Source organism: Rattus norvegicus, chromosome 10 (assembly GCF_021556685.1).
Source record: "Rattus norvegicus strain SHRSP/BbbUtx chromosome 10, alternate assembly SHRSP_T2T, whole genome shotgun sequence".
Taxonomy (NCBI): Eukaryota; Metazoa; Chordata; class Mammalia; order Rodentia; family Muridae; genus Rattus; species Rattus norvegicus.
In genome coordinates this window covers 107235929-107257236 of record NC_141543.1, presented here as the reverse complement: position 1 = coordinate 107257236, position 21308 = coordinate 107235929, and the positions used below count along the sequence as shown (strand labels likewise).

At 44.7% G+C, this 21308-nt stretch overlaps 1 protein-coding gene, 1 long non-coding RNA gene and 1 pseudogene across 3 annotated transcripts in view; 1 reads left to right on the top strand and 2 right to left on the bottom strand.

Annotated features, from left to right (window-relative positions):
• Positions 1–21308, top strand: part of Grb2 (growth factor receptor bound protein 2) — a 68721-nt gene that overhangs the window by 7336 nt on the left and 40077 nt on the right. The window contains 1 exon segment of the mRNA NM_030846.2: positions 2403–2606. Coding sequence (NP_110473.2) covers positions 2529–2606 — 78 coding nt within the window. The 5' untranslated portion in view covers positions 2403–2528.
• Positions 5401–6161, bottom strand: LOC148003184 (high mobility group protein B1 pseudogene; annotated as a pseudogene). Its single transcript, XR_015632259.1, has one exon. The product of XR_015632259.1 is annotated as a high mobility group protein B1 pseudogene, transcript variant X2 (transcript).
• On the bottom strand, positions 8744–11668 carry LOC148003183 (uncharacterized). Its single transcript, XR_015632269.1, has 2 exons — positions 9856–11668; positions 8744–8955 (listed from the first exon to the last, which is right to left on the bottom strand). It is a non-coding gene; the product is annotated as an uncharacterized LOC148003183 (long non-coding RNA).

Below are 21308 nucleotides of genomic sequence, written 5' to 3'. Positions count from 1 at the left end.
CCAGGGAGCCCATCACATGTGTAAAGTCTAAGGAAATGGCTTTAATTGTCGATGTGATAGGGGAATTACATCTGAAAAGCAGCTGAAAAGGAGTTTATAAGACTGGATTTTTGTTTTCTCTAAATTCTCATATTCTCATTCTCCCATGCTCCCTCTCCCCGTGGAATTAGGCCAGTGTAGCCTAATGTTGAGTCTTCATAGTGTGGGAAGGCAGGAGAAATGACATTCATTCAAGTATTCTGTTACACCGCTAATACCGAGTAAGCCTTTTAAACAAGACCCGGTTTTCTAGTTAGAAAAATATATTACTAGCTACCTTCTAAGATCTATGAGCATTAAATCATTATGCATATCATACACACACACACACACACACACACACACACACACACACACACACGTCACTCTGCACGCACACACAGACGACTGGAAGTTTAAAAAAAAAGAAATAGAAATCAAGGTGCTGAGGCCTCAGAGCTGGAGAGATGGGAGGAGGTTAAGAGCTCTCATTACTTCTTCCAGGAGACCCATGTGCGGGTCCCAGCATTTACGTAAGACCTCTTACAGACACCTTTCATTTTAGCTCTAGGGGCTCTAACAGCCTCTTCTGGGTTCCTAGGGCACCAGACATGCACATGGTGCCCAGATGCACGATGTACTCAAGGGACCCAGATAGATTTGAATTTTTTAGAAAGTTGAAGGTATGATTTAATGTCTATCAAAGATAACCACAGAAAGTATATTGGGAATTTAAGGGCACTAGAGTGCACCTTCGTATTTAATACTTTGTACTTGCTAGGACTTTTTCTTCGTTTCTTCTTTTGAGAGGTGGCACTATATAGACAGCTAAGGGGTGGCGGTGAAGAACAAGGCATAGTGTGGTTTGTTGGAAGGATAGTCTTCTGACTTTCCTACCAGGTGATCTCTTTCTTTGACAACACTCATGTTATGCGGCCTGAATATTCCAAGGTTTGCTGCTTAACCTGTTTGCAGTTATGCTTGATAAATGCTCCAAATGTTAACTTTAGAAAAAGGAAGAATAGTCACTCAGGCCCCTCAAATGAGCTGCTAGTGTGGTGGTGTTTATCTAAGAAAGGTGCCACTATAAATAATCTGCTCCCATTCTGCCAGGACCCTAGTTGTCTACTGTTGTTTACTTTGTATGAGAGCTGTGTCTGCAAACAAGGATGGGGCTTCATTTTCCCTTGGGTATTCACCTATTCATGATCTCACTGTCCTAGTTCAGTCCTAGTTCAGTGTCACCAGATACACTGTGGAGAAGTGAGAGTCCTCCATCTACTGCTTACCTGGTGTAGGACTCTCCTGTCTAAGGAAAGCAGGTGCGTGAAGGGAAACCGGATGAGGCTGGGGTGTGACCATGTGGCACCAGCCTATATTTACCTGTCCCCAGAGAAGACACTTGAGGTGGGAGACTTGATAGTATGTACTTGTCTTAGCACTCCACAGGTGAGCCAGGAGGATCACCTCAAATTGTAGCCAGTTTGGTGTACTTAGGAGTTCCAGGCCATTGTGAGACCCACCCCCTCCAAAATAATTGACAACTCAGATTCACTGAAAAAGATTCTTTTTAAATATAAATGAGAACTTCAGCCATGTGCTTGTGCCGTGTAAAAATAATGCAGAGGCAGGCTATCCCTGGATATTAAACCCAGGTCATCCATTTGAAGGACTAGGCAGACCCTGGAGTCTTGGGTATCTTGTGCAAGAGTGGATTTCCACCACCACCCTCCCCAGCCAAGAGCGCTGAGCTGTCTTTCTCTGAGCAGATGACGTTGGTTGTGAATGAAGCTGGTGCTCATTGTATCGCAGTCAGTAGAATTAAAAAGGTTCCAGGCTTGCTCTCTCATCTCTCCATAAGGACAGATCAAGGTTTAGTTTCAATAAAGTGTTGAGCTCTTTATTGAAAGAGACCCAAGTCCTGCGAGGTTTCTGACAGGGAGTAGGAGCATCCTGGTTCTCAGGACACTAGCCAGTGTCGAGGGACGGGAGGGAGTGGCCTGTGTAACCACCTCCAGGGGGCCTGCCTTTAAGTGGATTCCAGGGACTGCCTTGGGTACGGGAGATGTGTGAAGGGCTGCTGGAGGAAAGGCTGAGACTGACTGAAGGAGGAGGCTCTCGCCGGTTCCTGAGTTTACACCCTGCGGGAAGGAAGAGGAAGTGTATTCTGGCATAGTTTAGGCAGCTGCTGCTATTGGCTGCTGGGCCTGTCAGTCGCCTGGGGCTGAGGTTGAAAAGAGGAAGGAGAGCTGTTGCCTGGAAGGGAGGAGGGGGCTGAGCCCTGCGGAGCCAGGGGGCGTGGGGGCTGGGAGTGTAGGCCAATTGGCAGGGCGGGGCTGCCTTCGATCTGGCCACTTCTCTTAATCATCGCTCTTCTGATCCAGGGTGGCATTGTGTGTCCCAGTGTGCAAGAATAGCCCCAGAAGAGGAAAGGCTGAGCCCAGAGCGCTTCAGCAGGGAAGATTCCCTTCCCCCCGCTTCAGGCTGCTGAGCACTGAGCGGCGCTCAGAATGGAAGCCATCGCCAAATATGACTTCAAAGCTACTGCTGACGATGAGCTGAGCTTCAAGAGGGGGGACATCCTTAAGGTAAGAGCTCATGTGGCCGCTGCTCGTGCTCGGCTGCCTTCCCTCACCGTGGTAACACACAAAGAAGCTGTTCTTGCTCTTCTGTCAGTGCACACTTTGAACATTTGTCACCAGGTCTGATTGGACAGCGTGCAGTAGATACTGAGTGGATCATGAATGTGACAGAGAGAGTTACTGTGATGTGTCTTCCTTAATGCCTTTGTGTGAATGTCTGTTTTTCTGTTTGTTCAGGAAGTCAAAGGAAAGGCATGGAGTGGCAGACTTACCTTGTGAAGTTGCATTAAAAATAAAAACGTGGTATTTAGAAAAATCCTAAATGTGAATTATGTATGTAAGAGCATTCCTCTAGTCTTAAAACTGCATAGCCAGAAGAATCTGCATTGTGTGGTAGGATCCTAGTGGATCAGAAGATGCTTATTGAGGTCAGGAGTATATGCCCAAACTCACTGAAGAGGTCAGTGTCTTATTTCTGAAAAAACTAATGGGATTCCACATAACAGTGTTTAACTTGCCCTTACACTAGTCAGATTTTGGCTTTCTTTAGAGGATCTTGAGCAATTACTGCACATTAAAATCTAACTGCATAAAACCTGATCCAGTTTAGAAGTGACTCACTTCACAGTTGCAGCTTCTTGAGCGCTACTCTGACAGGAGCGTCGGCTCCCCACCTGCACATGGTAATTTTACCCAACTGGCTGGAGCTGTCCACCCTTCTGGATGCCATTTTTCTTTATAGGAGTGAATGCTGTCTAAATATGTAAATTTAAGTGAAGGAAAAGTGCACGACTGCTGCCTGTGTCTCCGGTTTGCCGTTCTTCCCTCCGAGCCTCAGTCTGAATGGTTGGGATTTGCCCGCTGTTTTACTGCCTCTGACGGGCACTCTTCTATTTATGGAGGAAGAAAGAGAAAACATGACTGTATACTTTAGGAGGAAGCATAAAGACTTATGTGAACCTATCCATAGTTAACGTTTGCCTCAGTGCTCAAAGTGAGGGAGTGTTGTGTGACAAAGCTTTCCCCAGGAGCTGCAACACACAGCCACTCAGCCCAGATAGGGAGCTCACAGCAGACTAAAGTATGGAAACTGTAAAGTTCAACTTGGTGAACCAGTGGGTTTTATTGGAGTGAGTTACAGGAATGTGGGTGAGGGGTTACATATAGGAGCAGAAATGACTCAAAGACAGCTGTGTCATCAGGTCCCACCCCAGCAATGGTGACAGCTCACAACAGCTGGGAAACCTGGAGCTCACTGCACAGCCTGCAGGCAGCTCAACAGGTTGGAGAGTGTCTTCAAATTGACTCTGGTCTAAACCTCTTCACGGCAGCTGGTCTGGTCTCAGTGTTTTTACAGCTCTTCTTCCTTGAGTCTTTTCTTGACAGCTCAGCTTGAGTCTCTGTGAAGGAGATGTTGAGCTTTTATTACTTACTCTGTCAGGGAGGGACCTAATGAAACTGGTCAGTTTCAGGGACTTCCTGCAGCTACTTTGAGTTGCTTACCTTCCTGTCTAAAGAGCTTCCCTGCCGGATGGGATGTTTCAGTCTCAGGAAATTGTCACAGATTTCCCATACCAGGGAATGGGGCTCTAAAACTGTTACAAACCAGGGAGCTTGGCTTTGAAATTTCCCCTGCGTTGTGGCTGATACAGTCATTCCCCATACATTAGAAATATCAGTTGAGGGGCTGGGGATTTAGCTCAGTGGTAGAGCGCTTGCCTAGGAAGCGCAAGGCCCTGGGTTCGGTCCCCAGCTCCGAAAAAAAGAACCAAAAAAAAAAAAAAAATATCAGTTGAACTTCACATAAGGTAGTGCTGGAGGGCTCCCTGAGTAGAAACCTTTGTTGTGAACAAAGCTCTTTGAGTTTCGGAGTTTGAGAGTCAGACAGAAGAGAAGCAGTTGTGGCTTTAGAGCACCAGTGTCCTCTGTTGCTGGCTTCTTAGAGCCGTAGAACTTGGAGAGGGAGCGCTGGCCTCTAAGTGATTGTGCCATTAGTACAGAGGTCATTTGCTCTGTGGTTACTGTGTACAGTAGATAACCTACGTTTGCCATCTCATAATGAGGCTGTTTACTCAGGCCTGCAGCATTTGCAGCCTGGACAAAAACTCCTTAGAACCAGTTCTTGTTTATTTGATTTGTATTTTTTTGTTTTTTTTTTTTTTAATTTAATTTTATTTTTTTGAGACAGGGTCTCTCTGTAGCCTAGGACTGCTTAGAACTCACTATATAGTCCAAGATTATAGGTGAGGCCCACCATTCCTGATACTATTTCTGTTTGCTTGTTTGTTTTTTTTTTTCTAATAAAAAAAATTGTATTTACTTAGAAGCATTCAGAATGTCAACAAAACAGCCATTTTTTTGCAATTACAGAGTGGTATTCAGTTAACAGAACAACAATTACCTTCGTATAAGCTGCATCAGAGACAACTGAAGATGGAAAAAAAAAAAAACAAAAGGAAAAAAAACAAAAACAAAAAAAAGAAACCAAAAACCAAACTACTGTCCCCATATATAACTAATTTGTGCTGTGCACCAACAAGAACCTGCTTTAATTTCCATGCCAATTTACAACCCCCAGAATGTACCAGGCAAGGTTAGTGGCTATTGAAAATACCACCAGGACAGGGCTAGCTAAAGACACATTCGGTAGTGTGTGAACTATACAAAAAAAGACACTGTACAGTTTAAAAACAAATCTTACACAGCCTTACATTTCAATTTTTTTCTTTAAAAGGAGTGAGTTGTGTACAGGGGGGTTAAATGCTTTATAGACAAGAAAAAAAACTGCGCTAGAACCAACTTATTCATCATCATCATCTTCTTCTTCTTCTTCTTCATCTTCCTCTTCTTCCTCCTCGTCCTCATCCTCTTCATCCTCCTCGTCGTCTTCCTCTTCCTTCTTTTTCTTGCTCTCCTCAGCCTTGACCACCTCCTTTTTCGCTGCATCAGGTTTTCCTTTAGCTCTGTAGGCAGCAATATCCTTCTCATACTTCTCCTTCAGCTTGGCGGCCATCTTCCCATAGGGCTGGCTGCTTGTCATCCGCGGCAGTGTTGTTCCACATCTCTCCTCGTTTCTTCGCAACATCACCAATGGATAAGCCAGGATGCTTGCCTTTGATTTTTGGGCGGTACTCAGAACAGAACAAGAAGAAGGCCGAAGGAGGCCTCTTGGGGGCATTGGGGTCCTTGAACTTCTCTTTGGTCTCCCCTTTGGGGGGGATGTAGGTTTTCATTTCTCTTTCATAACGAGCCTTGTCAGCCTTTGCCATATCTTCAAATTTCCCCTTTTCTTTAGCAGACATGGTCTTCCACCTCTCTGAGCACTTCTTGGAGAACTCTGAGAAGTTGACAGAAGCATCCGGGTGCTTCTTCTTGTGCTCCTCCCGGCAGGTTTGCACAAAGAATGCATATGAGGACATTTTGCCTCTCGGCTTCTTAGGATCTCCTTTGCCCATGTTTAGTTGATTTTCCTCCGCGAGGCACAGAGTCGCCCAGTGCCCGTCCGGCTCTCGCTTGCCCCGGCGCTGTCTCTATGGAGCTCAATGTACTGCAATGGCTGTCGCTTGTTTGTTTTAAATGCATAAAGGCCTCATTTAACCTACTCTAGTAACTTGAACTTGCAGAGTTGGAAGTTCATATTCTTGTTAGTGTATCCTGTTGTCTGTTAACACTGGATCAACAAATGAAAACAAAACCAGGGACCCTAAGCAACAGCACCCTGATGACTGTCTCGTAAGTTTGTCCTAGACCTAGACCATAAACAATTGACAGGTTGTTCATGTCCTCCTGGGAGTGTTTATGATGAAGAAGGTGAATCAGAATGTTCCCTTTACTTTCACATTCTTTTTGGGGCGAGAAATGCATATACTTGAATTTTCCAGTGGTAGATAGCTGGGGTCTGAAGTCCTAATGCCAGAGTGCTTTTGAACAGGGGCCATTAGCTGTTTGTCAGTAATCTTGTGGCTTTGCTCCAAAACATGAGAGAGCGAGAATGAATGTGAATGTGTGTGCTGACACAGTGCTTGTCCTTTGTCTCATCGTTCTGAAACAGCTTGGTGAAGAGGAGTGAGATGCTCTGGTAAGAGTTGTTGGTAAAACAAGCAGTTTTCTCCTTTCTGTGGGGAGTGAGCCAGTATCATCACTGCTCCATGTCATTTGATAGCGCTTGTGAGCCCAGACACATTTAAAGGTGGCTGGAGTGGCTTGGGTCCCTTAAACTTTGATTGAAATAAGGAGACACTTGTCCTCCCTTTTTTTCCCTGTTGTTGTTTTTTGTTTCTTTACTTGTTCTGTTTTGAGATTGTATCTCTGTTGCCCAAGCTGGTTTCAAATTCATCCACCTTTCTTGTCCTTTTATATAAGTTTGTGTTTTGCTTCCAGAACAGGGGTACTGGGGCTTAAAAATGAAAGGACTGTTCTTGCAAGCTTCAAGCCCTTGCATGATTGAATGCACAGTTTCCCATGGCTGTACAGGGGCTTGGAATGGACCCCGAGTGAGGCCATGGGGTTGTAGCTCAGTCGTAAAGTACTTGCTAGGCGCGTGAAGATCTCTCTCTAGTATAGTTTTTAGCCTTGGCCCACATAAAACTGCCACGTTGGGAGGTGTGAGTGTGTACCTCAGGCACTGGTGCTTCGGGATCCAAAGGGCAGTTTAAGCCCACAGACCTTTGTGAATTCTGTTAGAGTGGCTTACTTGCCTTCGTTGGTTCTAGAAGGGAACCTACATTCAACTTACTACCTTTACTGTCTTCCTGAGCTCCAGGGGTTCACTCTGCTGTTTGAACATCTACTGTATCTGCTGCCTATAGGGTTCAGTGTGACATTTACTGAGCATGCCTTGAACCAACCAGGCTCTGGGTTGCTTTTGCTGTTGGGGAAGAAACAAACTATACTTTTTCTCCTCAGCAGCCCAGAAAGAAAAGCTGCTAAGGTACTAAGCAGCCCAGGACTGTCAAGTTACAGGGATTGAGAAGAGAAAAGGCCCTTTACAAACTTCTTCACTTAGATTTTTTTAACATACATTCATTCATTTATTTATTTATTTATTTATTTTTATTTAATTATTTGTGTGTGTGTGTGTGTGTGTGTGTGTGTCTGTGTTAGGGGTGGATATGTATGTGTGCCACAGCATGCGGGTACGGTCAGTCATTTTCTCTTTGCACTGTGTGGGTCCTGGTGCTCGAGCTCAGGTTAACACATGTAGTGGCATGTACATGTACCTGTGAGGCTATGTCATCAGCCCCAACGTCGCTTTCATAAGGGAAGGTGTAGAGACTCAAGCCTGGAATGCTCTAGTCTTCCTTGTGTGAGCTACGTACCTGTGTAGGAGTGTTTGGCTGTTAGGAGTGGAGGAGGATGCTATGAGAGATGCTGAAGGGAAAATCACGGGCTTTCTGCCTGGTGTCTGATGGTGTCTGCATCTCTTGTGTGGTATTTGAATAAAAGTTATAAGGAAATAGAAAGTAGGGCCGTTTTAAATTCCAGTGTTGGCTGATGACACAGCCTCACAGGTACATGTACATGCCACCACACGTGTTAACCTGCGGGCAGTGTTGGCTAAACTAGAGTGTTGTGCTTTAAATAATGTTTTCTGTTCTTAAACAAATTTTAAGCCACGAAGTGGCGAGTGTCTTTAATCCCAACAATTGGGAGGCAGAGGCAGGGGGGATCTCTTGAGTTCTAAACTAGCCTGGTCTACAAGAGTGAGTTAAGTCTCAAGCAAGCAAAAGACAAAACAAGCAAACAGAAGACCTTTCTTGTCCTTCTTTTTATTGTCCTACGATGTAGAGGAAAGCTGCTCTTCTGCTCAGAGTGTGCTTTGAGGCCATTTTCCCCCTTAGTGTGTTCTCTGCTACTTGCATGCCATTAGTGTATGTGTCTGTGTATGTATTTGTAGCTCTTAAAGCTAGGACCCATAAATGAGAGAAAACATTTGGGACTTGACTCTGTACCCATTTTCCTGCAAACCATGTAACTTCTTTGGCTGAAAAAAGAAAAAAAAAAAAACCTATCCTGTGCGTGCGTGTGTGTGCGTGGGTGTGTATGTATGTATACACACATATACATACAAGCTACATTTCTTGATTCTATTATTGGACATCTACGTTGGCTCCATGGCTTAGCTGTTGTGGCTAGTGCTGTGGTAAACACTAATCAGAGACCTCTGATATTTGAGGTTGAGTCTTTTTTTTTTTTTTTTTAAAGACTTATTTATTTTATGTATGAATACACTGTTGCTGTCTTCAGACACATCAGAAGAGGGCACCGGATCCCACTACAGATGGTTGGGAGCCACCATGTGGTTGCTGGGATTTGAACTCAGGACCTCAGGAAGAGCAGTCAGTGCTCTTAACCACTGAGCCATCTCTCCAGCCCTGAGGTTGAGTCTTAAGGGAGTATGAGAGGAGTGACGAAGCTTGGTCACATGGTCTGTTTACTTTTAGTTTTTAATTTTCCATTGTCTTCATGTGTTTGTACGGTGTGTAAATGCATGTGTCTCTGTGCATGTGGAGGATAGAGAACAACTTTGTGAAGTCAGGTCTCTCCTTCCTCAGGCTTTTTTATTTTATTTTATTTTTTAATTTAGTCATGTGTGGGGTGCATTGCGAACATGTCACAGCATGCATGTGTAAGTCGCAAGACGGTTTGTTGCTGCTGGTTTGCTCCTTCCATCATGTGAATCCTGGGGATTGTGCTTGGGTCAGTCGTCAAGTTTGATGGCTGGAGCCTTTACCATACTGATCTCCACAGTGGCTGGAGTCGTCTGCATTCCCATCAAAGTGTATAAAGGATTTTCCTCTTTAAAAAAATATTATTGGGGTTGGGGATTTAGCTCAGTGGTAGAGCGCTTGCCTAGCGAGCGCAAGGCCCTGGGTTCGGTCCCCAGCCCCGAAAAAAAAGAAAAAAAATATTGTTACTTCTTTTTTAGATTTTTAATTTTATTTTTATTTTTGGTATATGAGTGTTTTACCTGCACGGGTGTCTTTGTACCACATGTATGTACAGTGCTTGAGGAGGCCAGAAGAGGATTGTCATTCTGACAGCTGTTCTGTAGTTTTTTCTTTGTTTTGTTTTTAAAAGATTTTATTTATTTTATATAAGTGAGTACCCTTATTTATTTTATATAAGTGAGTCACTCTCTTCAGACACACCAGGAGAGGGAATCAGATTGTGTTGCAGATGGTTGCGAGCCACCATGTAGTTGCTGGGAATTGAACTCAGGACCTCTGGAAGAGCAGTCAGTGCTCTTAACCACTGAGCCATCTCTCCAGTCCCTGTTCTGTAGTTTTAATTTTCATTTCTCTGGTGGCTGATCAGGTAGAGTAATACTTGTTCATATTTTTATTGACCATTTGGGGTTTGTTCCTGTCATCTTTTGAGAGCTGTTTGCTCATTTCCTTGGCCTATTAGTTGATCAGGAGAGTTAACTTTTTGCATCTTAATTTTGCTTTTGTGCGTAGGTATGAGAAAAGGTCTCATTCTGGGATCTATCTTGGCCTGGAACTCAGTGCCGTGCAGGTAGTCTTGAACTTGAGGCTTTCCTCTGTGTTAGCCTTCTGAGTATTGGATCACAGATGTGAAGTATCTAGATGTGAACTGTGCTATTTCTTTTTTTCTTTTTTTGGGACACTGCCTCATTTTGTAGTCTAGGTTCCTACAGAAGTCACTATGGTACTCAGTCTGTCCTCAAACTCATGGGTAATCCTCCTGCCTCAGCCAGTTAGGATTTCAGATATGAGCCACTGTGCCCAGCTTAGTTTTTAAGATACCAGTTTGTCATTTGAGTTCTTTCAAGGCAAGTGGATTCCTAACCCTTACGTTCACTTTGTCAGCTGAGTGTCAGTTCCCACATCCCTGCTGAGAGAGAACTTTCGGTTCCTGCATGTCCTGAGGAGCTGGAAGAGAGACCCACTTCCCTCTTCTGGGGAAAGAAGTGACTGGTGACACGCACTTCTCGCTCACAGCCTGCCTCTGGGACAGTAGGTTGGACTCACTGTTGGGCAGACCATTCATGAAGCTCTCGATGGTCGTCTTGACCTTGAGAACTTCTCCAGTGTTTCTGGCTCTGAAGGACTGCCCTGTCACATAGGTGCAGAAGTAGCTCAGAAACTAAGGCCAAAATAGGGTGCTGCTTTCTCTAGAGCTGTGAACCACCCAACATGGGTACTGGAAGTCAAACTGTGGTCATCATGAAGAGCAGTCCATACTCCCCAGCCCTGGTTTTAAACCTTTTAGGCTAAAGTACATCATAGTCTCTGCTTAGCATCAAAACTTTGAGACCTTTAAAAAAAAAAATCAAAAACAAAACAGATGAATGAGGAAAGTCTTGCTCTAGTTGGCAGATACTCTCTGATTTCACCACCTCCTGCATGTGGAATGAAAAACAGTTTCTCTGTATTATAACGAGTTAGATTACAGGCTAGCTTCTGAATCTTAGTTCTTCTACTAACTAGCCAATTGGACTTGTGATCTTGGACAGTTTGCCTTGCAATTTTGCATTTTGGTTATCTCATCTATAAAATGTGAATAACAATACCTGCCTTACTAGGGCCACCATAAAGTTTTAAAGAGCGAACACATTAGTGTATGCAAAGCAATGACTAACATACATGGACAATAATTGGCTGGCTGCTGTTAATTTTACTAATATGATTCAGGACCATAGGCAGTGGGGAACTCCTAAATCCTATGCCTCTACCCACTAAACTGGTAAATGCTTTTCTGCTGTTACCTGAAATTCAGGATTGCAAAACCCTGACCCAGAGCTCAGCTGAAATACAGATTTTATTTGATTTTAGTTTTGGTTTGTTTGAGTGAGGTTCTCACTATGTAGCCTTGGGTGTTCTGGAACTCTCTGTGTAGACCAGGCTGGCCTTGAACTCTCAGAAATTCATGATCAAGTTCTTTCTGCCTCCCAAGTGCTGGGATTAGAGAATTTGTGCCACCACACCCAGCACATTTAAACTTTTTTTTTCCTTTTCTTTTCTTTTTTTCGGAGCTGGAGACCAAACCCAGGGCCTTGCGCTTGCTAGGCAAGCGCTCTACCACTGAGCTAAATCCCCAACCCCTAAACTTATTTTATCATTCATTATTTTGGGGGTGTGGGTAGGAAACTCCAAATGCTATATAAAGCCCTTTCATTATTACTGTTGGTATTCTGTCTAAGCTCCACTCCCATAGCTACCTGGGAACAGCCAGGTATGCTCCGTCCTACAGTTGCCTAGCAACAGCCAATTGTGCCTGACTATATAAGGGGCTGCTTGCCCCCTTTTCTCCCTCTTACCCTCTCTTACTCTTTGTTCTTCTCTGTTCTTGCCCCCTTTCCCCTTTCCACCGCGTGCCCGTGGCCTACCGCCTTTCCTCTCCTCTCCTCTCTTCTCTCATTAAATCCCTCCACGTGGAACCATGTTGGCTTGGTGTGTTCTGTTCGGGCATGGGCTGAGATTTAGACCCTAACAATTACTGTTTTAGAAATATTCTAAGTTATATCACTGCACAGTTTAGGCTGTTGACGGCTCCATGGTAAAGATGCTTGTTGCCAAACCTGGTGAACTGAAGTCTATTCCTGGAACCAACATGGTAGAAGGAGAGAACGGACTCCTGAAAGTTGTCCTCTGACATTTACCTGTGTACCTTGCTTTGGCAAGCATGTGTATGCACGTGTGTGCATGTATGTGCATTTATATGTATGTAAAAGACATCTTAACAGGTAACTGAAGCTGTAGCTCTGTGGCAGAGTCTGTGCCTCACCTGCAGAGTCTGTAGTCTGTCTGCAACAACACCTGGGGGAAACACCACAGATTTGTTTATTTGTTTGTTTGTTTTTAGTTTTTAGGCATGGTTTCTCTATGTAGCCTTGGCTGTGCTGGAACTTCCTTTGTAGTCCAAGTCCAGGCTGGCCTTGAACTCACAGAGTTCTGCCTACCTTATGGGCATGTGCCTGGCTGAAACTCTGAGTTGGTATTTTCCATATTTCACTAATTATTTTTAGTGGTTACATAATACATCAAGATAATGTTCTATAATTGACTTTCCTAGTTCCCTGTTGCTCAGTTTCTTGATTGTTTCTATTAATAATTTAGTTCTTAATCTCATGGGGGGACATTTGATACTATGTTGTCCTGTTGTCTGATGTCTGGACTGATGATTACCTGCTTTAAGACAGTTCCAGAGAATGACCCCTCAGTTCTCAGCCAGAGTAGATCACAGCACCTCTGTCCACTCATTCTTAGTCTCTGGATAATAGTAAGGCATTATTTCGGAGTTTGCCAGTATGTTGTGGGGCTGTGACAGGCAGATTTGTCAAGATCTAAAATGCTTGTTTCCCTGAGGTACATTTTATTTTCTGCTGCTGTTTAAGGTGAATTCACTTTCATAGCTCTGTCATTAAGTTAATAAGTCATTATGAGACTAGAGGAATTTGGTGTGATTTTTCTAGGTACACTGTAGTTTGTTTTTGAGACAAGGTCTTGCAATTATAATCCTGGTTGGCTTGACCTCAACCATGTAGACCAGGCTGGCCCTGACTCAGAGATCTGTCTCTGCCTTCCCAGTGTTGGGACTGAAGGTGGGCACCACCTCTGCTCATTCGCTCTGTACTGCAGTTTGTCTGGGTCCCTTCTCCAAACCAAATGAATCTCTCCTAGACAGGTTCCTAGCTCCTGTCTAGAAACAGAAAAACAAGCTAGGTTTGTTAAGTTTATACTGCAAATATGCTAGTCCGTGCTAGAGGATTTTAAGAAACCTCATTCTCTCTAATTATAGCAACAGTAGGTGTATTTGTGGACATGACTTTTGTAACCTCACAAGGCATAAATTGACAGTTCTCCAGACAGTAGTTCACTAATAACTTATTTTGCTTGGGTTTTTTGTTTTGTTTTGTTTTGTTTTGGTTTTGTTTTGTTTAGAAAGACTGTCCCTGTGTAGCCCTCTCTTGTAATCCTTTCTAGACTGAAAGTTATGGACATACTCCTGCCTCAGGTCTCTAAGGCATAGGCGTGTGTGCCTGTTAGAACCTAACTGGTTCTCCTAATAATTCATAGGTTTCTTTGTTCTGTTTTGGGGGTCAGTTTTTAGTTCTAGTCAAGCCTCTGTATGTCCATTTTTGCAGAATGTTTGGCTTTGAAATGTAATTGGTGATTTGGAATGATGCACAACAGCTTCTTACAGTACATTTTAAGTCACGTGATTTTATTTTTAGACTTTATTAGAATAATTTAATTGGAGGATGTAAGGAAAGTGATGCGCACTCCCTCCTAGCTGTGGCCAGCTAACTTTTGAAATAAAGTAAATCTCAAGTGAAGAGTTTATGGGTCCCACCCGCCTCGGCAGTGTTCATGTTTCTAGGCTTTTCAGGAAAGAGCACTTAGCGTGTCCAGCCTCCTCTGCTGTTCACCACGTGCCCTCACGCTTACTGTGCTTTCCAAAAGTACAGTCCCAAGAAAAAGTTAAACCGAACTCTACATACATATGATATCCTTACCTCTCCAGGAGGTGATAGGTTTGGGGACAGTCAGGTTGTTAGAGAAGATGACACCTGAGATTTGTCAGTTGGAAAAGCTGCTGTAACATCATCTGCTGCCCGGTGAGTCGGTGACTGAAGCCTCACCTAAGACCAAAGTAGAAACTGATAGACCCGATGAATCTTAGTTTGAAATTAATTACTTAATTGATCGCCAGTGTGTGGTTAACTGCAGGAGACCCACCGGTGCGCTCACTTGTTCCTGGAGTTGGGAAAGGGAAGTTACACCCTGTCAGCGCCGATCTGTGCGTGCCTCAGTGGCCCAGCCTAGCATGTGGGCTGAGCTTACAGGCCTCAGTCTAAGGTCCTGTGTTGCAGCCTGCAGGAAAGCAGGCTTGCATTTCTTTCCCACCTTCCTGCCTGGCAATAAAGCCCCAGCGGGAAGGAGTTGCTCCTCATGTGATGTCCTCAGGTGACCCAGCCAAGTTATTTTCTGGTCTAAGCTTGTGTGTGTTTTAATTGAGATGGAATCTTGATGTTCCATTTCAACTGGCTTCTAACCTCCTGCCTTATCTCCCTGGTAACTGGGGCACCCCCACATTTGCCACCCTACCTGGCTTTCTGAACCTTTGGGATTTGTTTTCTGCTTTGAGATATAGTCTCAACTCTTCGTCATATTTTTGCTTCAACAGTACTGAAATTGTTGGTGTATTTGTAAGTTTTTGAAACAGGGTCTCCCTGTATCCGAGGCTGGTCTGAAACTCACTATGTAGACCAGGCTACCCTTGAACTCAAGCTCCATCTGCAAGCCAGCCCCAATTAAATGTTGTCCTTATAAGAGTTGCCTTGGTCATGGTGTCTCTTCTCAGCAATGGAACCCTAAGACAGTCGTATAGCTGAGGATAGCCCTGAACAACTAACTGATCTCCTGCCTTTCCTCTCCAGTGTTAGGACCACAGGAGTGTAACAGTATGGCCGACTGCATTGTCACACTTACTTGTTTTCATTTTTTCTTTTAAAAAGTACTTATTTTTGCTAGGTGGTGGTGATGGTGTCAGAGGTGGTCCACACCTTTTTTTTTTTTTTTGGTTCTTTTTTGGGGGCTGGGGACCGAACCCAGGGCCTTGCGTTTCCTAGGCAAGCGCTCTACCACTGAGCTAAATCCCCAACCCCTGGTCCACACCTTTAATCCCAGCACACGGGCCAGAGACAGGTGGATCTCCTAAATTCAGGGCCACCTAGTCTACAGAGCGAGTTCTAGGATAGGCAGAGCTACACAGGGAGGCGTGTGTGTGTGCGCGGGCGTGCGGGCGTGCATGTGTGTACATGTGTGTGTGTGTACATGTACAAGTACCTTTGGAGTCCAGAAGAAAGTGTCAGATACCTGGAGCTGGAACTGGAGCTGTGACCCAAACACAGGCCCTCTACAAAAGCAGTGCGTACATGCTAGACCAAGGGTGTAGACAGAGTTTATTCTCTTTTTCTACCTTGTGTTCTGGGATTCTGACCCAGTTCTTTGGGCTTGGTGGCAAGCACCTTCTCTGCCTGAGCCATCTCACTGGCCTCGGTTTTTATTCTCATCTCAGATTATTCTCTCATTTCTTTGGCTTCATTTCTTTGTTTATTGAGGAGCGTGTTCATTTCTAGGTGCTTCTCTTTTAATTCCGCTGTGACTGTCAAACACATTTTGTATGGCTTTAATCTGTGTAGATTATTGGAGCTTATTTTGTGATTTACATAATCTGACCTGCTTTGTGGCTGAGAGGAGTAAAGTTTACTCTGGTGTTGAGTGAGGTCTTCTGTAGATGACTTAGCTTCAGACTTAGCTGGTTAATTACTTTTCCCTTCTTATATACTGCACATGCTGGTTCTACTCTAGCATTTTGGTGAATTCTTAAAATTACCTAACTTGATCTTATATTTACAAATACCAATAGATTATAGAGCTGGTGAGATACGTAAAGGCACGGTTGCTTAACCTGTCAACCTGAGTTTGATACCTGGAACTCATGTGGCAGGAGAAAACTGATTCCTACAAGGAATCCTCTGACCTCCGTGCTAACATAACACATGGGCTGTGGCATGCATACACAGTGAATAATGTTTTTCTAAAAAGGCTTTAAAGAAATCACGAGCACTTCTTAAAGTGTCCTGTGTCTAGTGCTAAGATTGATACAAAGACCAGGTTTCAAGGTCTAAATAATACGCAATGCCCTGTTGTAAGAACTTAGTGAAGATAGTTGGATATTTTCAATGGAACAAACTTTGTGAGATACTGGGCAGATTTTTGAGTTGATTTAGAAGTGCTCACGACTGCATTTGACTACCTCGCTGTCTGTGACTTACTAAGCACTTGCTTCTAAATTCAGCAAAGCTCTGAAGTGTTACTGGAACTGTCCTAGAACACTTCAACTTGGAACTGTCTTGCAGAAGTGTATCTGGTGGTCATGAAAGTAGGTATGAGCCATCCACAGCATTGGCTCACCCAGGAGCCGTGGACTGTGATGCTGGTTTAGTAGTTTGAGAAGTACTTCAGTTCAGTGCCTTTAAATTCCTTGTGTATACTCTCTCTTTGAGGAAATGCTTTATAAACAACTTTCTATAGAGAAAATATAGACTAGGACTGGACTCTGGGTAAAAACACTTGCTGTGCAAGCCAGATAACCTAGGTTTGATCTCTAGATCCCACTTGTAGAGAGCTAATTCCAAAAGGCCCTGTGACCTCTGCATGAACCTTATGGCACATGCACATTCCACTCTCCCAGTCCCACATACTTCTATAAATGCATACGTTCTTTTAAGAGAAGAAAATACTGGATAGTTGCTTTGGTGGGACTGTTATCCCATCCATCCATCCATCCATCCATCCATCCATCCATCCAGTAGTGTGTCACTGGGGATTAGAGTGGAGCCCTGCACATGCTGGCAAATGCTATATGCTTGATTTACCAAAGGGCTACATTCCCAGCCCTGGAGCTGCTTTTAAAAACTAGAGTTCTTTTTGTGTTCAAAATATCCTGGACCAGGCGTGGTGGCATATGCCTAGTCTTAGCACTCGGGAGGCAGTTTGAGTTGGAGGCCAATCTGGTCTACATAGTGAGTTCCAGGTCAGCAAGGGCTGTGTAGTGAGACTGTATTTCAAACAAACAAATAAACAAACAAAAACCAATAAGCAAACAAACAAAACAAAAATAGCGTGAACTTCCTTGGAACCTCTCTCACTCTTGATAGTTTTTGTGTGTGTTGGGGGGGGGTTGTTTTGTTTTTTGTTTTTTTTCTTTTTCTTTTTTTCGGAGCTGGGGACCGAACCCAGGGCCTTGCATTTGCTAGGCAAGCGCTCTACCACTGAGCTAAATCCCCAACCCCGTGTTTTGTTTTGTTTTTTGTTTTTTTTTTTAATCTCTTTTTTTCTGCTAAAAAAAGTATTAAATAGACACCTGCACAATGACATCAACCTACAAGCTTCACCACCGATGGTTCAGTAACTTCAGAAATGCGAAGGGGTAAGTAAGCCTGTGCTTCCTTCCTCACCAGACTGCCCTCCTGTTTTAGACGTGTGCATAGACCAGAGCCTGCTACCTGCTGCTAGGTGATAGCCCCTCTTCCTTCTCCTCTCTCTCCCTCCCCCTCCCCTTCTCTCTCTTTAAATAAGGAGTTGCGCTCCTGAAATCACAACATCCTTCTGTTTCAGCTTCCTGGGTATCTGAGCCTCTCCTACTCCTGGCAAGTTGTTATTTTCAAAATCGACATCACTGGCAGTGGAGGTGGGCCTGTGGGTGTGGTCGGGTGGAGCATGCCCGCCTCATACATGGGAGACCCTGGTTTCTGCCTCAGCATTGCAAGGGGGAGATTGCTCAGAGTTCACTAAATTAAAAAGCTCCAGATTTCACCCATGAAAACGAAATATACTTGCTAAGTTAATGCTGTTTGTCTCACACAAGCACCGACTCTTCCAAGGCTGTGGCCGATCTAGAAGGACTGAGTTCCTTAGCAGTCTCGCCCAGGCCCCCTCAGTAGACATGTAGCATGTCATGCCATCAGAGTCCTGTTGGGAAGGATAATAGCCAGAGTCTTGCCGCATGGTAAGTCCATGTTTTACCACTGGTCACTTCTCACAGTTTCTTTGCTTTGAGATAGGGTCTCTCTGTGTAGACCCTGTCCGAGAACTCAAAACGGAGATCCTCTGCCTCCTGAGTTCTGGGATTAAAAGTGAATCCCACCACACCTGGCTGAACATAGAGTTTTAAATTTTAATTAGATCTAATTTGTGTGTGTGTGTGTGTGTGTGTGTGTGTGTGTGTACACAGGAGAGCCCGTGTCACAGCATGTGTGGGGGATTGGAGGATGGTTGTTACCACAGCTCATTCCTTCTGTTCTGCTCCAGGCTCAGGCTCAGTTTGTTAACTTAGGAAGAGCTCTGTACCTGTGGAGCCATCTTGCCAGGCCCTGAGCATAGGTGGACTTAAATGTGTTTATTTGTTGAGGCAGAATCTCACTATGTAGCCCTGTCTGGCCTCAAATCCACAGAGATCTGTCTGTTTCTTCCTCATTATGCCTAGCCCTCAACATAGGTTTTTAAGGAGAAATTTTATCTTAGGACATTTAGTTTTTATATAAAGTCGATTGCAGTTTTGTTTACCTCACACCAAGCTTCCCTGTCAGTAACCTCTTAGGTTAATGTAGCCCGTTTGATATAAGGAATAAGCCAGTGTAGATGCATACCCTTCTCAAGCTTCCTCTCTCTCTCTGTGTGTGTGTGTGTGTGTGTGTGTGTGTGTGTGTGTGTGTGTGTGTGTGTACTGGTATGTTGTGTGGTAGGTGTGTTGTTGTCGTCGTCGTTGTTACGGTGTGGGTGAGGGGAGGGTGTGGGGAGTTTGGTGTGTGTGGTGGAGGGGTTAGAAACCAACATCAGGTGTATCTTCCCCAATATTGCTTTCCCCCTTCTTCATTGATACAGAGTCTCTCACAGGCCCTGAAGCTTACTATGTTGCTTAAACTGAATGGCCAGCGAGCCCCTGAAATATGCCTGTCTTTGCCCCCTTGCCCTAGCAGGAGGTACAGCCACACCTAGCTCTTACATGGTATAGTATGGTATGGGGTTCTAAACTCAGGTCCTTGTGCTGGCATAGTGCACACTTCACTGCCGGACAACCCAGCTTTCCTTTAGCTTGTTGCTTGCTTGGTTTTTTGTTTATATTTTCTTTTTCTTTTTCGACAAGGAATCTATTGTGTAACTCTGGCTGTCCGGAACTCACTCTGTAGACCAGGCTGGCCTCAAACTCAGAGATCCACCTGCCTCTGCCTCTTAAGTGTTGGCATTAAAGGGGTGCAGCCACCGCTGCTCGGACTTTTTCCATTTCAAAGTGTCACATTCTTGAGTTATGTCTCTCTAGGCTAAGCTGTGACAGTGTTTAGGCTTCAAAACACTGTGCTTTAATTGCTAGCTGAGCCTGCAGAGACACAGGCCCGTAACTGGGAAACTGAGGCAGGATTATTGAGAAGAGGTCAGGGCTCCCTGGCCTGCATTGAGTTTGTTGATGGCTGGCTTGGGCAACAATGAGTGTGTCAAACTGTAAATGGGAGGTGGGAGAAGGCTTGGTTCCAAAAAAAAAATTTGCTGGTGTTTTTTTTTGGAGGGTTTTTTTTTTTGTTTTTTTGTTTTTTGTTTTTTGTTTTGTGTTTTTTTTGAGACAGGATTTCTCTGTGTAGCCTTGGCTATCCTGGAACTTGCCCTATAGACCAGGCTGGCCCCAACTTCACAGAGATCTGCTTGTCTCTGTCTTGCCAGGGCTAGGATTTAAGGCGTGTGCCACCACTGCCTACCACACAGCCATGCTTGCTGTATTTTGCAGAGGACCTGAGTTCTGTTCTCAGCACCCACATAGAGGCCTGTAAGAACCTCACCTCCAGTTCTTGGGGCTCACATCTCCTCCTCTGGCTTTCCAGCACCAGGCATGCATGTGGTGCACAGACATACATTCAGGCAAAATATTTATACACACAAAATAAAAATTAGTTCTTTAGTCATGCTGGCTGAATTGTCCTGATGGCTGGGCGGCTGTGGTAACTGCAGAGCCCTGTGGGTGGGTTCTAGACTTGGAGGTGTTGCTGGGGACTGGGTGGAAAATGGGGATGTGTGCTTTCCTTCTTACAGGTTTGTTGCATGGGATTTCCCACGTCCTCCTCTCAGCACTGCCCCCTCTTGCCTGTAGCCTTTTTAGAGGCTGGTATGAAATTTAACCACCACCCAGCCCTGAGTCTTTACCACCAGACACAGTCAAGACCAGAGAGTCTCCCTGTGGCCCTCTTCGGTTGCTTCCTGTGCAGCCCTCCTGGAGTGGCCTGAGTGCTCTCTTCTCGGGTGGCTGTGCACAGCCTGGGTAGTGTGGTCTTGGGCTGAGTGTGCAGAGGCAGCATTTCTTCGAATTTATCAAAACCATAATTACTATGTTTTCATTCCAGAACTGCCTCACAAAAGCAAGGCACAGCTTTACTGTGTAGACTCCCCCTACTGTAGACTTGTTTAGAGTGGGTTTCAATATGTACCCAAAATTTGCAGTTTCATGTTCTCAACTAGACTAACTCTAGTTTTTCACCACTTAACACCTTCGTCAGTAATTCAGAAGTGGTGTGGCCAGGGATGCACAGCACGAGCTTACAGTTAGCACCTAGTTCCCGGTTCCTCAGGCAGTTCTGGTCTTCAACTGTACAACTTTTCAAAGTGCTTAGGTGTCCTGTATGTTTGAGCTTAGGCTTCCCACACAGCTGACTGTGACTGACTGCATCTCATCACAGCTGGGACTCGGCCACACTCCCGGTGGCCTACAGGATTTCTTTCCCTCAGCTGCCTCTCCATTGCCCCCAGTGCAGGCCTGCCTCTTGCGTTACATTGGTTCTTTCTCCCAGGATGAGCAAGGTCCTGTATCTGGAAGCCTTGCTGGATGCCTTTTGACGCAGTAGTTTAACCTCTTGGAGGGAAGGAAGAAGTGTGCAGTCCGTCCTGCTCAGCCGTCCCGCATGAGTAGGTGTGGAGTTGACTCCATCTTTCTGTCCTGCAGTGCTGCTGGCAGAGTTGGGGTTGGTTTGAATGGCATCAGACAGGAAGTGAGAGCTCTTCGGGTGTGCTGGCTGACCTCTCTAGTTCCAGCACTGAGAAGGGAAGTGGATTTCTGTGAGTTCAAGGCTAACCAGGTCTACACAGTGAATTCTAGGACAGAGCCAGGGCTCTGTAGAGAGATCTTGTCTTA